Raw genomic sequence first — 16,738 nt, 5'->3', positions numbered from 1 at the left:
ATACGGCAAGATAGAGTTCTCCACACAAAAAAAGTGTTCCACCGAAATGCATGGTGGGAATACGACAAATGGGACGCCCCCTACAGCTGGATCTAAAAAAAACTTGTGCCAAACTTTCGTTACCAAGTCGTCGCGTATTTTATTATTAATTCTCAACAAAGATACTAGATATTAAAACAAACTGGAATAGACACCCAGACAGTGACATCGGTGAATACATAACCTCCTTGGTGGCGGTAGAAATCGTTGCTATTATCCAAATAATACACAAAACAATTAAAGCATAATCATGAATCAGTAAAGAATAAAACAACAATACAGCGCATAATCGCATGGCCGGACGCACTCTTAGTGAAAAAGTTTTCCTCCATTAGTGGAAAAGGAAGGGCGCCTTTTGCGTCTGGATATACTTAGCAACAGAAGGGCGCCCTGTACGTTGGGCACGAAGTATAGGAAACTTGCATGGTTAAAAAGAAGGGCGCCGCCCACGTTTGGCACGATTTCCGCCTCATTTTTACAATGCGAGAACTCTATCTTGTATTTCTAGTATCTTTGGAAGAGCCAAGCGTCATCCTCGTACCGCCCGTGTGAGCAGAGCCGTGAGGAGTTTGAATACTCTATCTACTGTTTGGCTGAATCATTAATAGAACCAACATTCATAAAAATTGAGATTATACTAGGCGGAAACACGATTGATATTTCGTTGTTAAATAGATCTGACCAGCTGACTAAACTAAACACAAAATTATGGGTAAGTAGGCCTACCTAGGCCGAAACCCCTAGGCCTAGGCCTAGAGTCTGGGACATGGGTCTGGTTAGGATAGGCTTGGTAGGGAGCCTAAGCTAGGTAGGCCTATAGACTTACAGTCCTACCTAGCCTAACCTACTAATTAAGTAGGCTAGGCTTCTGAAGGTTAGGCCTCATATATTTTTTATTAGTCCTGCCCTAGGCTAGGCCTAGCTAAGGGGCGTAGCCTTATTATTAGGCCTAGTCCTAGGTTCGGACGACTTAGCCTAGGGGGGCCTAGGTAGGCTTAGGCTAGCTAGCTAGAGACTAGCCTAGTTTGTTACTTAAGGCTAGCCTAGGCTAGGCCTAGATCGTCAAAAAGTCAGAGAATTGAACGACTAATACTCCACACACTTCTCAGCGTCTGTAAAATAGGTCTACGGCGTATATTTACGTTCATTTCGATACATTTGCGTGTGTAGGGCCCACAATAACCAGGCCTAGGCCCTATGCTACAGTACTACTACTACTAGTTTTATTTTAGGCTAGCCTAGCAAAATGCCCACCAGGCCTAATGATACAAACTTGTATGAAATTAAAAAAAAAAAACAAAAAAAACGCTGTGGCTAGTGATATGGTGCTGTATCTTAACTTTTGCTTGCTAAAGATACGGTAAATTGCATTGTCCCATAAAATGCTGCCACCATCGTGACGAAAATACAAAAAAATGCGAGGACTACAGAACAATTAATGGCATTTTTCTATTGCATAGTATATTGTATTCATAAAGTAAACCAATAAAAATGTTAACTTACTAATACTAGTGATTGTTAGTATGTTAGTTGCTCAAAGATACATTATACAGTATTTAAACGTAGGTGTAACTCCTTTACTGTACAGTAGCCAAGACTGTATACAGTAACAATGTGTTAGGGCACATAGAAAATACTAAAACTAGTGATTGTTAGTATGTGAGTTGCTCAAAGATACATTATACAGTATTTAAAAGTAGTTGTAACTCCTTTACTGTACAATAGCCAAGACTGTATACAGTAACAATGTGTTAGGGTACATAGAACAAATTATTAGATTATCACTATTTAAAAAAAAATGGTGAAGGTGGTTTTTTTTTTTTTTTTTTTTTGGAGGTAGGGGCTGTGGGATTACCTGGGGATTCCTGTGTGCATGAACAGAACGAACATGACATCGTTTTTCGAAGTGGCTGATGCATGTAAACAACTGCCCTGTGATCCAATGGCCTACAAAACTAGGCCTATTCTGGTGAAAAAATCAGACATTACTCGAGCATCAAAGGGCAGGGAACACCCTAATTGTAGATTATAGTAGGTATAGGCACCTAGGCTTTGGTCTTTACCTCAAGCTAGGCCAGGCTTTGCCTAAACTTTCTTTCTTGATGTCTTTGTATGTTAGTTTTTGCCCAACAACGACCAATCCAACCAAACCCACCCATCACAAAAAAGACCACCCACTTGTACAGTAATGCATTTTGTAACAAGTTATTTTTAGCAGCGAGAGTCTATGTGGAACATGTGTCTTATATGCTGTGAATTAACGATCCGATCAGCCCACTGGGTGGGTCTTTTTAGGGATGGACTGTGGTGTTGCCTATTTTTAGCCGCAGCTGTGGAACAGGCGAGTCTTCACGCTGTGAATTAACGATAAGATCAGCCCACTGAGCAGTTTCTTTAGGGATGGACCGCAGTGTTGCCTATAATTAACCACAGCTAGTGAGCTGTTTATTTTTGGCGACAGTAACAAGTTCAAAGAATGGGCTATGCATTTTCAACTTTACGGCGATCCCAATGTTTGATCTAATCAAGGATCTAATCAATTGAAAGAGTTTGAAGTCTGCCGAATTCGGAGCCAATAAATAAGTAATAAGAAAAAAATAAAGGGAGTGATAATCTAATAAATTTTTCTATTTCCCTTAACTTCTGTATGAAAAAGGATGGTAAATTAATTTTACCTTTTTCTGGTAATTGTAACATTTGACCTGACCTAATACTAAGATACTTTAGTATCTTTTTGTTTTGAAAGTTTATTTGTATTCTGGGTGCATAATCACTAATTTGATGGGTGGCATTGATTAAAAAAGTGAACCCAATAAAATTCAAATCAAAATGTAATGCACACCATTGTGTTGGGATTCTCAATAGTTCGACATTTATTACGATGTGTATTCTTTGTTTTTTGAACAGGGAGTTATAACAACTCCCTACTTGGAGTTACAGTAAACTTTCACATCAGGTTAACTCAAATGTTATCATGGAAAAACTGGTCGTTCTTCGTTAAACCACGCCCGCCTGCACAGTGGTAAAATCCTACTTAACGAAGGCGACCAGTTGAATAGGTTACTGGTAAATATTCAACAAAACAAAATGGCTGCATAGTTACTGCGATACACACTGTGTAATCAAAGCTGCTTCGGGTTGTGGGAGTATGGGTTTTTCGTAAAAAAATGTTTTCATCCAGTTTTTGAATTCTGTTAGCCTACAATTATTTTTTGTCTTCAATGTGGGTAAATATTGTAACTTTTATTTTCTGAAATTTAACCTAAATTATATGGTTAATTGTAAGCCTATGTCTGCACTGGCCAGGCATTGTTTTCATGTAGAATATTATGTATCTGATAAGCAGTTTGGGATTGTTTTCTAGGTCAGTATTGATCAGATGGTGGCAAGATGCTGAGGTCATGTCTATGTCTGCGTGGAACTAAAGAAGATATCAAGGAGCTGGACTTCAGACATTGCAACCTGCATTCAGTACCAGAGGAGGTATATGACTTTGAGTTATCATTAGAAGAACTTTACCTCGACTCAAACAACATCAAGGATCTTACAGTAGTGAGTGTTGCCCTTTGTTTATTTATTAATGATAAAGTATGGTAAATGGTAAATTAATGGTAAATAAAGTATCTTCTAAAACAAATAAGCAAGTAAGTGAAAATACCAGAGTCAAAGTACTGTAGTTTTCTTCCCTTTTCAGGCCTTTTTGCTATTTAAAATTAGCACGCTACATCTTTTGGCAACAAAATTTAAAAGCTGTATTAGAAAATTATATCGAGATTATTTGGAAATTGGTTTTCATTCATGGAAGTTGTGGCTTGGTATTTGTTTTTTTAATCTAAAATAAAGTAGAACAATAAAATGTTTACCAGTTACCAGTACTTTCTTTTGTTTTTCTTTTGCTGTAGTAGTTTAAGGACATGGTCTCTTGGAAGACCAATCTTCGTAATAAGACTGAAATGAGTTTCCTTTAATAAATAAAATTATTTGTTATTTTTATTATTATTATTATTATTATTATTATTATTATTATTATTATTATTATTATGACGATGACATTGACGTTGGCGATATTGATGATATGTGTCATTTGTTACATGCTCTATTTATATTGCCTTACAAATTATCCTGTATGCTTTTATATTTAGTCACTGTTTCATTGCCAACAACTGAGGAAGCTTAGTGTAAGTGATAATGAACTGTATTCTGTGCAGAGTGGGATTGCTAGCTTGATACTCTTACAGCAATTGGATCTGAGTAAGAATGGTAAGTTACATGCTTAATAAAGTCACTCAAGAAACTGAAATAGTCATAATACATGTTTGATAACACACAGTAGTGTACAGTAGAGTTTGGGCATGGTGAGCAAGAAAAAGTTTACACCTCTACTGTAGGTTCCTCTCTAAAAACTTGCGGAGTTGAACAGTATGAATTTCTGGCAGAATTCGAACCTGCAGCCTTTACTATCAAGGCAAGTGTCACAGTACTGCTAGACCACAGGTAATACCATATGGTAATAATAATAATAATGCCACTCTTACATAGTAAATTTTGCAAATAATAAAGCTTCAGTGCAATTTACAACAAAAGAGGCTGTAGATAATGTTACTAAACTATTCTTTTGATTTGATCCACTATCAGATGATGACATAATTAATGTGGAAATATTAAATCCCCAACATGATGGCATGTATATCAATATTTGGAGTAACCACCAATGTTTAACACTAGGAGCTGAGTTAAGTCACGAATGTACTTTTGCATACACTCAATCTCTTTTTAAAAACAGGTGTATATGGGTGCATGGTTGAAACAAAATTTGGTCACAATTTTATTCATGCGTGAAAGGGCCGCCATTTTGAATTTCAAGAAGGTCGACGTGCCATGTAAAATATGGTCATGTCATGTATCGTTAGAAAGGTAATCATACACTCATTACTTTTCTCCATTACACCTATACCTAAAAGATCATAGTTACGGAGTTATTTGCTGTTAAAAAATGTCCCATGACCAAATAAGGTCAAAGGTCAAAATTAGACAATCCTTATATAGTATTGTATTAGGTATCGTTGGAAAGCACTTCTAAAGCTGAAAGTAGTTTTCAAAATATTTCGAATTAAAGGTCCAAATAGGAATGATTTAATGTATACATATTGCTTATGGCTAAAAAGTAAAATATAAATATTGGGCTCTGGTTCCTCCAAAGGCACTAAATTTTAACCATAGGTTGCTCTTACAATACTTTTTCGATTTCTGCCTGGCACCGACAGCCTACCTATCAGAATGAACATTTAAGGTATTTGTAACCGCTAGCCATAGAGAGTTGATTTTGGTGTTAAACTATTCAAAATATATATTTATTTATATTGAGTCAAATAAAAATTTTTTTGTCCAAAAATGATCATGAATGCCCTTGTTGTTGACCTCTGATCTATATAAAGACAGCTTTTAATGGCAAATAACTCCATAACCATGCATTTTTAGGTATAGGTGTAGTGAATAAAAGTTATTAGTTTATAATTACCTTTCTATATATGACATGACCATGTTTTACATGGTGCGTTGGCCATCTTAAAATTCAAAACGGCGCACCTTTCATGCGTGAATAAGATTGCGTGGCCAAACTTTTTTTCAACCATGCACCCATATACACCTGTTCTTGAAAAGAGTGCACACCCCACCTGTAAGAAAAAGGTGGGACCCAGTGTTGTACACCGACAAATGATAGCACATCCATTGAGTGTATATCCAGATACAGTATAAAGACATTGTCATTGATTTTTGTTACTAGTATTTCACAATTTAATTATTTTCTCCTTCATGCTACTCTAGGTATTGTTTCCATCCCAGAGAACATTAAATGTTGCAAGAATTTATCTGTCATTGACCTGAGTGTGAATCCACTGGGGAAGTAAGTACATAAGTTCATAATTTATATACTGTAAGTTATTTCTGAATTTTTTTTGCTCTTTTTTTTCTTTTTTTTGGGGGGGGGAAATATTGTATTGAATCCAGAATGAATTTATTTCCCCTGATACTAAAAGTTATTTGTATGTTATAAATGTACAGCACACATTTCCTTTAATTTTATATGGTTTGCTAGGCTTGCTGACAGTATTCATGGCTTTTTATAGATGTGCCGCCCCTACTATACTGTACATTATGGAATGCCCTACCTCTTGAGATTCAAACCTCATCTTCTGTCAATATCTTTGTATTTATATATGTTGAAGCTTGCGGTACACCACGTAAGTAGTTCTGAAAAGAACTGTTGTTGTTGAGAAAGTCTTGACGTTTCGATTGAGATGCTTCAATTGTCTTCAAGAGAATAATAACTACTTACGTGGTGTGAAAGGTGTGTATTCTTGAAAACAGACTACATTAACTTCAGTCCAACACTGTATGTATTTAAACCAGTACTATCTGAAAGCATTATTCTCTAAAAAGGACTTAAGGGCAGGCTGCAGAGAGTGGATTGGCGCAGCATGAATGGTTTGGTTTTCCGAAACTCAAGGTCGGGTTTCAATCTCTCGCTGTGCATTTCACTCGTGTCTTTGGACAAGGCACTTTATCTGCCAATACCAAAATTGTAAGCATGGCTGTACCAACATTTAATAATTATTTTTCTAGGCAACAGGTTATTTTTTTTCTGCACCTAAACCCCATTGGCCTCTGCTGGAAATTTTCCGTTCATGTGCTAAAGGCCAAATTCAACTTGTATGTATCCATATCATTCAGCGTTTGATTTACCCAGTATCGCATCGCAAAATGCCTTATCAACATACCTATTTTGGTATGTTGCTTAGATCCCAAACAACACAAAAATCATGTTGGCAGCTTTGAATTTTCTATATATTAATAAAAATAATAATAACATTAATAATAATAATAATAATAATAATAATAATTTTACATTTATATAGCGCATAATGCAAAAGCTTTTATACGCTTCACATACACAAAAAAGTATACTTAAAAAGATGAAGTAAAGCATAAAACTGGATCAACAAAAATGCAAAATCTTAAAGGGGTCACCATCCGACTCCACTCTAGCATAATCCCAGACTGAGACCCCTACCTAGGTGACTCGAGCAAAGGAACAGGATACATATTTGCCCTGCCACAGACTACCAGGTACTTAGAAATGGTGACCAAGATAGGGCCCTCAAAAGAAAATACAAGCCAGTCTATATTGCGAAAAGATAAGTTTTAAGACATTTTTTGAAAATGCATAAACTACATGATTGTTTAACGTGTTCAGGAAGATTGTTCCAGAGGTGAGATGATGAAAATATAAATAATCTATCACCATAAAATGCTGCATAACTACTCAACATAGAGACTTGATTTTAAACTCAAATTGTTCAGAATATTGTTATTTGCTCTAATAAAAAGCTTTCCATGGGAAATGACCAGAAATGACATTTCTGACCTGTGTGCTAATGATTAATGAAATAATTTCTATATTCCATAACTACTGAACATACTGTAGAAACTTGGTTTTGGTTTCAAATTGTTCGGAATATGTACTTGCAGCATTTGGCCGACTGGGCTTCACAGAATGATTATTTCCATAGGCGGCGATGATCACTGACGTCCGGACCTCCCACCACCTTTAAAATGTTAGAGCAAGGGCAGATTGCGGGGCCGCCTCCTCCGATCCTCTTTTGGGAAAGTAAAAAAAAACAAAAAAAACTAAAAAATGGATCGACCAAAACGCCTCAGAAGTTATTTTTATTATTATTATTATTATTATTATTATTATTGACCATTCTGCAATGCAGAACATGTGGCCGTCATTGACTAAGAGAACCTTAGTTGATATCTCCGAAAATGTAGACAAAAAAAAGAAATGAAGCGATTGTGGCTATCGACATGTCTGCAGTAGACTGGAAATAAAATAGAAACTACAGTAGTATAACCAAGCAAACGAGCCAGACACTGCTGTGCCGTTTCACCAGAAGACAAAGTCTTGCTAGCTATGACACTCACAGGCACTCGAACATTGTTGGCATCTGACTACACGAATCCTACAAAAAAGACTCGAAATATTTCATATTAACCACAAATATGCAGCTGAAGAAGTTACAACAACCTAACAAGTGAATATCTGATGAACTGATCACGGGTCATTCCGGATGTTTTGAATGCACTATCCAGCACTGAAGGTATGGGTTTACCTTTTCTCTTGTTCTTAATGGTATAAAATGTAAGTATTTTGCAAGGGTGATCATTTTTGTGCCTTATGACGTGTACACTCCACTTTGTTTGCTGTTCATGGTGGAAGTCACATATTGTCTTGGTTCCGGTCATTGAATACAACAGTCTGTTGATCATTTCGATTGGGGCTATGTTATCAATAATAATCTGTTACAGATTATTATTGATAACATAGCCCCAATCGAAATTTTGGGCGTCTAGAAAGCAAAAATTTCGCAGCGGCATGCCCCCGGACCCCCTTAGATAGTGTTATCTCGATCGGCCCCATTTCGGCCCGCCTTTGGACATGGATCCGTCCATTTAGAGTGCTTTTTAAATGGCAAATGTGTAAATTGCAGCTTTTATTTCTTCTTTAGGTGTGGGGAAGGTCATTCATGAGTTAATTTTCAGGCTAATATTATTGTTGGCTTTAAAATCGCTAAAAAGATGCGAGGGTGACAAGACAAAAGACGGTTCCCCAAGTCATTTAAACCTATTTCATTTATTCTTTCATTGTTATTTCATTCATCCTGCAAATAATCTGGACCCGCCCCAGTACCTCACAGCGCCTTTTCGTGATCATAGATAACATAAATAACAAGCAACTTTGATATGGTAAGCATTATTCAGACTGATATACAGCTGAATCTTTTTGGTTTCAAAAAAACAAATTAACCTATACTCATCACATATCATCTATTTGTTTTTATGGGGGTGGGAGGTTCTTTTTCATGTACTTCTTCTATCCACAAATGGAAAATTCTGAATATGGTATATTGTTTATGCTTTTTTAAAAATATTTGCATACAATTGGAGTTCATAGGAGGAATCCATTGGGGATGACAACATCATATAAAATCCAACTATACCAGACCCTCAACAATTTGGCTAGATCCTTGTCATGGACATTTAAAGCTGTTATGACACCACTTTCCCCCAGCTCTACAAGCAGTTATAGACCTTGTGAAGTGTTGCTGTAAAGTCACGATACAAAACCAATCGGTGCAAGTGGAAAAAGAATGGACTTGCGAGTACAGATCGTTGCAGCTTTTGTGAGAATTAATGTGAGAACAAAGATAATACAAATGATGATGATGATGATTTTGATTAAAAGAACGACGACGATTTACGGATGATGAAATCTTATGTTAAGCTGTTATGCCCATCTTTGCCCTGACAGCTTTACAATATGATAAACGCAGATCAAGATGAAATTAGAATTAAATTTTGGTTGCCAACTTCACATACAGTACCTCAAAATCATAAATCAGTAAAATTTCTTGTCCGATAATTTAAATTTATAACAATATTCTTGGTACCAATTGAGACCTAGACCGTGTTTATATTATAATAGTTGTGTAGACATTAAACTAGGTATAGAGTACCCCAGTCATGTCATCACAACTCCAGGCAGCGTCCTCTGTTGCCAAACAGACGTTGGTTACCGTTCACTACGCCTGAATGCCTGCGTAGGCTTTCTGGAATAGGCATTTTAATATTTTACCATCAAAATGTATTAAAAACACAAAAGCTCACATCACAGTATATTAGTTATCGAACACACATTTAATTTACAAAGAAAAAGTAAGATACAACATCTTAATAATTACGTTAGAAATTGGGATTAATGGTTTGTCAGTGAAGAAAATGGCGTCCGGTTGAACGCTTTTTGCAACGAAAGCAACACAGTATTATCACGTGGTATTGTGACGTAACACTGTAGTACTCTATATGGGGTTCATATAATTTTTGATTTTTTGAAAATGTTCCATATGAGACCAAAACCACGACTTAGTTTCTATGAAAACATGGAAATATCAAACTTTAAATTGAAGGTAAGAAATGGCATTTCAGCAGTTTGGGGACTATAATTTATTTGGATCATGTAATATAGGAGAGATATATGAATTTCATTAACATAAGGTCAAAGGTTAGAATGCCATTTTCGGTCATTTTCCAAGGAAAGCTTTTATTTGAGTGAATTTAAATTTATATTATTCTGAATGAATTCAGTCCAAAATCAAATCTGTGTTGAGTAGTAATGGAGATATAGAAATTTAATTAACATAAGGTCAAAGGTCAGAAATGACATTTCGGGTTATTTTCCAATGAACTTTTTCATTAGAGCGAATATAAACTTATATATTGCAAGCAATTTGAGTTTCTGTGATATACGGTTGTCAAGATATTGACACTTAATTCCAAAATAGCGGCCATTTTTAAATTCAAGATGGAAGACATCTGCTGCTATTTCAAAGTTGCCAACATGTTCTTTTGTGTTCTTTGGGACCTAACCAGTTATACCTAATAGGTGGGACCATCTATTCATCAAAACCCTACGGAATTTCGTAGCGCCCCCCCCCCCCCCTCCCCCCCCCCCCCTCCCCGACTAATTGCTAATGTTATTAGTAAAAGTATTATGTCCTTTTCTGTACTAAAGTACTGTATACAATACTGCCACTCTCTTATGCTAATTACTCAATTTACCTCATGTGAGTACACATGTATGTATGTATTGATGAAGATAACTTCATTTTAATTAAATTTTAATTACCAGGTTGCCAGAAGGATTCACCCATTTAACAAATTTAACACAGTTGTATTTGAATGACACTATTTTGAAATACTTACCAGCAAACTTTGGCAAGCTAACCAAGCTTACTGTGTTGGAATTGCGAGAAAATCATCTTCGTTCTTTACCAAAGTAAGTAAATAGTTTATTATGTTTATATTACTGTAGGAACCCTTACAAGTGTTATGAAAAGCTTAACTCCAATGCATTTGATTCTCTAAAACAGAAACTTGACTCTTTCAATGGCTGTTTTAGCTGACTGACCATAAAGTCCAGCCTGATGTTTTATAGGCCACGATGAGTACTGAAACGCTAACATGCACTCCCTTGTAACATATTAAAAAAATCACATCGGGGAGTGTAGGGAGTAATTCTAGTTTCATTTGATCTACCAAATAATTTACAATTTTCAATTGGAAATAAATTGTAAGCCTATGAATTTTAACCAATAAATTATTTTTTAGGAAAAACACAGAGTTTTGTGTTTTTGACAGATCTGATAGCGAAAATCAAAACTTAGCTCGGTTCTGATTTCCCTAATATTATGCATGTGTATTAATATTTTGTAGGGGCTTTGTGAGCTTATTGTCGGGTCTATAGAAAATTGTGATTGTCAAAAATTTCCTCCAGCTTTTTGCAATAATTTGAAAATGTCTCCATTAATTGAAAAAAAAATGTATCATTGCATGTTTGTATGGTGCTAAGCATGCAGCTAAACATTAAATATTTCTGAATAAAAATTTATCTATTTCTTATCCATTTTTTAATTATGAAAGTGAAGGAAATCCCTAAATTTATGACATACACAATTTTTTTTATATTGAATGAAATTTGAATGTGTTTTTCCTGATAGGACAATTTCCAAGTTGACAGAGTTGGAAAGACTAGATATTGGCAGTAATGAATTCCGAGATCTTGTAAGTAGAAAATTATTTAAGTAATGCTCAAATAGTTTCATCTGGTTTCAAGTGATATATGTAATATTTATATTTCTTTGTGATAAACCAAATTTTTCTCACTTGCAATGTTTCAATTTGATCACATCAGATATTCATCAGCCATTCACTAGGGATATTGTTTTTAGATGTTGCTGTTGTCGTTTAGTGTAGGTCGACGTCTTGCACCTGTGTTAACTGGTTGTTTTTGGGCCCTTGGTTTCGCAGAAAGATATTGAGTTGTACATGTTTGAGAGTTGGTAAGCTCCTTCTTTTATCCAAATTGCCTCCTGGATCCTCCTTTTTTCCCATAATGATTGAATTACTTTTGCCAATGAGGTATAGTATATGATTATGTTGTAACATAATGGTCTGTTTAAAGTATGTTTCTATTATAGTGAGTTTTAAAAATTGCTCTGACATTTTCTAATAAACTTCTGATGATAGCAAAACCGATCTTTCCTCTAGTTTTAATGATTTTCCTTTTTTTAAAATCTTGTTTTGACTTGCTTCATTGAAGGCCCAATCCAGGTAGTCACATTCTCTGAGTGTAACTCTTCTCAGTATATATAACAGCCTTGTTACTATTGAAAGTGAACACACCAAAGAAATAGAAATTTTCAGACGGACAAATAATGACACAAAATGAACAAAAAGGAGAATCAACAAAGGAAATATTGGCTTTCCAATTGGAATTGAAATTCTTAAATCAGCTATTAATAGACCATATATTAAAACAAAACCATATAGGTGTATCTGATTAGGACAAAGGAAAGTAAAACAAGGAGTAACACTATGGCAACAGAAGAGTATTTAGATAAAAAAGAAAACTTTATGAAAAGAGACGAATCAGCTCACCAACTTTCCAACATCTACAGCAACAAATTATTTTATGGTGGAGTCCAGGGGCTCTTTTAAATATTTGATTTTTGTGTAAATAACTGCACAGTGGTGATACTGTAATTATATATTGAATATAATGATTCAAATTACATCAATTACATGTAATGGTAATACTGATTACTGAATCAAATTTATTATATGAAATTTGTACTGTATGAACTTTTATTAAAATAAGAAAATGGTGCCATTTACATGTTTTCTTTTATTGTAATAAAATATGAAAAAAATTGTATTTCAATAGGAAATATAGTATATCTGTACATTGCATTTTAATTTGTATGTGCTATATTTCCCTTTCAGCCTAAAGAAGTTGGAGACCTTACAAAGTTAACAGAACTGTGGATTGATGCAAATAAGATCACAGAGCTACCTACAGTATGTAGACTTCAACGACAAAGATTGGTTTATTCAAAATAGATAAAACAGTAGTATATTTATATTTTAGTGTCATGAACATAATATCTGTGCTAGCATAACAAAGTTGAAAATATCAATGTTGATACCAGAAACAGTACTGAACTGAATACCTCTTCAAATATTTCATATATTTAATTTAATAATTAACACAATCTAAAATAAGCCAACAACAAAGGCTAGAAAAAAATTGTCAGTTTCACGAAATGAATATCCCTAGTAAGGTTCATGGGGAGAGTTTGTATGGTTTACTGTATAAGTAAGGTCCAAATTGTGCTTTTTTATTTTAATGAAAGTGGTAATAGTTATACAGGCGAAATGAGAACAAACCCTTAATAATATAAATAAATGGATTTATATAGCGCAAATAAACAGTCTGTATGCAATTGACAATATGTAAGAAGACAGCGAATAAAGGCTAAATAAAACAATGAATATTTCTAGCTTTTAGTGAAATTGGGCTTTAGAGTGGAATTGAATCTATTTGTATTTGAGTTCATAATTTAATTTAGGTGTTTTACTGAATAATGATGTCTGAAAAGCAAACAAACATAAAACAATGCATGGCATTTATTCTACATCTTTCCTTCAGGGTCTTGGAGGCCTAACACGCCTTGTCTTCTTTGATGCTTCCTCAAACCGTCTGGAGTATCTACCAGCAGACATTGAGAACTGGGAGTCCCTTACAGACCTTCACCTCTCAAAGAATTATCTACAGGAACTTCCAGAAAACATGGGTATGATTCTAATTTTATTTGCAATTTTAATTTGAGGTGAGCCTATTCATCTTGTAAATTTAATCAGCATCTCTACAATTTGCTTGTACCTCTTTACTTTAAATGTAATCTTCAACATTGCAGTTTACAGTGGTCTGTCTTGTAACTTGTCTACTGCAAATGCAGTCAATGGGGTGTGGTCCAGATTGTAACATTTATTTATCTAGGCATTCATTTTAACGTTAAAATGCACAGACAATACATAATTTGTATGAAAATGCAAGAAAATAAAAATTTAAAAGGAATATTTTTTTTTTTGGCTATCATATCAATATTTGGTTCTGGTAACTTAGAAACAATTGTAGATTTGTTCAAAGCCAGGCTGCGGAGGAAAATTTTTTTGATGCAGTATGTTGTACAACTAATTTTTCTAAGACATGAAAATGGTTATATACTAGGAGTTACAACCAGAGCATCAAGGAACTCTCAGTCCTCTATCACCCACAAATCGGTCATTGCAGATCATGTTATTGCTGAAAATCATATTCGCAACTGGGACAACACAAATGTTAGATAAAGAATCACACACTATAGCAAGAAAATTAAAGAATCACCATTGAAATTTGCTTTGTACGCCGCTCTGTAGACAAAACTAGGTCTGGAATCGGATGTTAAAAATAGCGCTGGCGTTTTCTTTGCTAAGAAAAAGGTGCTTTACCAAAAGTGTACGAAAAAGCTGCGAACCAATGAAAAAAGGGTGACTACATTCCCCTTTCTTCCCCCCCCCTCTCCAGTTTTTAAATATCAAAAAATGTGTATGTTACATACTCTTAATAAGTTTTTTGTAAAACACCCATTTTGTGTCTTAGAAAAATCAGTTCTACAACATATCAAAAATGTTTTTTCCTCTACAGGCTTCAATCTCAAATAGCCTTAAAATCTTTTAGTTACCAAATTTTCACTTACATTTTAATAAATATAGGCAAATTGAGTCGTCTAAAAACATTGAAAGTGGATGAAAATGAGCTTGCATTTTTACCATTCTCAATTGGTGGTCTCGTTTCCATTGAGGAGCTTATTCTGAGCTGCAATGATCTGGAGGAACTACCACCAAGCATTGGTCTTCTTCGACAGCTTAGTCATCTCAACGTTGATGAGAATCTTCTGGCCTACATTCCACCAGAGGTAAGAAGGTTTACTATATCCCGCTTCCCAAATTTTTTATTCTGTTGTATTCTTATTACAGGTAAGATATGTATGCTCATGGCCAAAATGTTAAGATGTTTAAAAACCAAAGAGTCCACTGATTGCAGTATACGCAGATAGAATATGAGTATGGTAACTCTGACAATGACAGACGTGAGACCATAATTTATTCTACGTTTCGTTCTTTATATGATCATTGTCAAGTTATGATGTTTAATTATGAGTGTCTTAAGCCCCAAAAGATTTTAATACAGGAGTTAAATTTGATTCAATACATTTAGTCATCAATAGGATTTTACAGAATCATTGTATATTTTTTACTTTATGCTTTGAAAGATCATGAAGTTAGTTTTTTTTTTAACATTCAGTGACAATTTATTACATTTTGTACCATTCATTAACTTATCAATTTTCAGTTTTAGTATTAGGTTCATCAGAGTCTTATTATTTTTAGGGGCTATAGAATACTTGTCTTCTTCTGCAGACTCTTAAACCAGTTCAAAACTGTACTGCTGACACCATAACTTTCTATGTTTTTGAAACACCAGTGTATGATCAGTCATATTTAAAGACTTAGATCTATAAATATACCAATTGCAAACTCAACTTTATCAATGCCATCCTGGCTATTTTTGTTACATCAATGTTGGTATCAACCTCGGGAATAATGTTAAGAGTATTTGTAGCTGTGTTAGTCTGAACAAATATTGATAACTTTAATGATCACTTTCAGAACCAAATTGGGTGTGGAGTTCTGTTTTTGTTATATAACCATTAGGGTCATTCTGTGACATAATTATAATTGGTGATCCGCATCTAGTGCGGATCACCTCTTGTTGGTGATCCGCAACTAGTGCGGATCACCTATTGTAATTGTCTGGATCATCTTTTTTTTCTTTCTCCCCATTTCTGTTCGCACGATATCTCAAAATTGCTACGAGTTATGCACACGGTCATTTCATCGATCATTTTGGATTCCCCTGGAATAGTCACGGTAAGGTTTTCAAGGTGACCAGTCATGCGTGACGTCGGCTATGCGCAATTTTGCGTTTTTTACATTATCAATCATATCAGCCTAACCATTTGCTATTTTAAAATCGTATTAAGTGAGCATTAACTTCGGGTCAATGTTAAATGTACTGTACCCTAATTTTACCAGTGTGTTTCGTAACGTGTGCGTACGCGTGCGCCAAAATTTCAAAATGCTCGAAATAACTTGTTGACTAAATTAGAGCATGTTACACGCCATTTTGAGCATTTCAAAATTTTTTTTAATTTACCACTACGTGTGCGCATTTTTACACGCGCAGCACGTACGGAAGCTAGAAATTAAGTTTTTTTTGTCACATTATGGCTTCCCTGACATTGTTTTTACAAGTTTCCGATCTCTTCAATCACTTTATGGCCAATAACAATGCCATACGCACGCATCAAACATAGGGAACTTTGTGCGCATTTGTGCCGATATACAGTGAAATTTTAATAAAATAAGTCCTATATTTAATCAGTTGTAGCTCATTAGGATGAAAGGTGACTCCCAATTTTTATTACATATTCTGAAAGCACATAAGTTGTAAATATGATTTTATAGATCATAATGGCTGATCGGACATTGTGACGTCATCGTATTGGCATCTGAATTCAAAGAAAGCGAATTATAGAAATGAAGTCATTTTTGAGAATACGCATTTGAGCGTATCTTGCTTATCCTTGATCAATCGTCTTCCAACTTTGAGTATGTTATAGCTGAGACAATTCTC

General features: G+C 34.8%; 1 protein-coding gene across 1 annotated transcript in view; it reads left to right on the top strand.

Annotated features, from left to right (window-relative positions):
* The first annotated feature begins 547 nt into the window (after positions 1-547).
* The window catches only part of LOC117101101 (erbin-like), a 52,648-nt gene continuing 36,457 nt past the window's right edge, over positions 548-16,738 (top strand). The window contains exons 1-9 of the mRNA XM_033240975.1: positions 548-751; positions 3,404-3,591; positions 4,182-4,299; positions 5,866-5,944; positions 10,790-10,936; positions 11,658-11,721; positions 12,943-13,017; positions 13,649-13,793; positions 14,755-14,957. Coding sequence (XP_033096866.1) covers positions 3,430-3,591; positions 4,182-4,299; positions 5,866-5,944; positions 10,790-10,936; positions 11,658-11,721; positions 12,943-13,017; positions 13,649-13,793; positions 14,755-14,957 — 993 coding nt within the window. The 5' untranslated portion in view covers positions 548-751; positions 3,404-3,429. The remainder of the gene's footprint in view (positions 752-3,403; positions 3,592-4,181; positions 4,300-5,865; positions 5,945-10,789; positions 10,937-11,657; positions 11,722-12,942; positions 13,018-13,648; positions 13,794-14,754; positions 14,958-16,738) is intronic.

The sequence above is a fragment of the Anneissia japonica genome, unplaced genomic scaffold (genome assembly GCF_011630105.1).
Source record: "Anneissia japonica isolate Jap-2015-1 unplaced genomic scaffold, ASM1163010v1 scaffold4054_len1135799_cov195, whole genome shotgun sequence".
Taxonomy (NCBI): Eukaryota; Metazoa; Echinodermata; class Crinoidea; order Comatulida; family Comatulidae; genus Anneissia; species Anneissia japonica.
The sequence above is the reverse complement of the archived record's forward strand: the minus strand, read 5'-3'. Positions and strand labels throughout refer to the sequence as shown.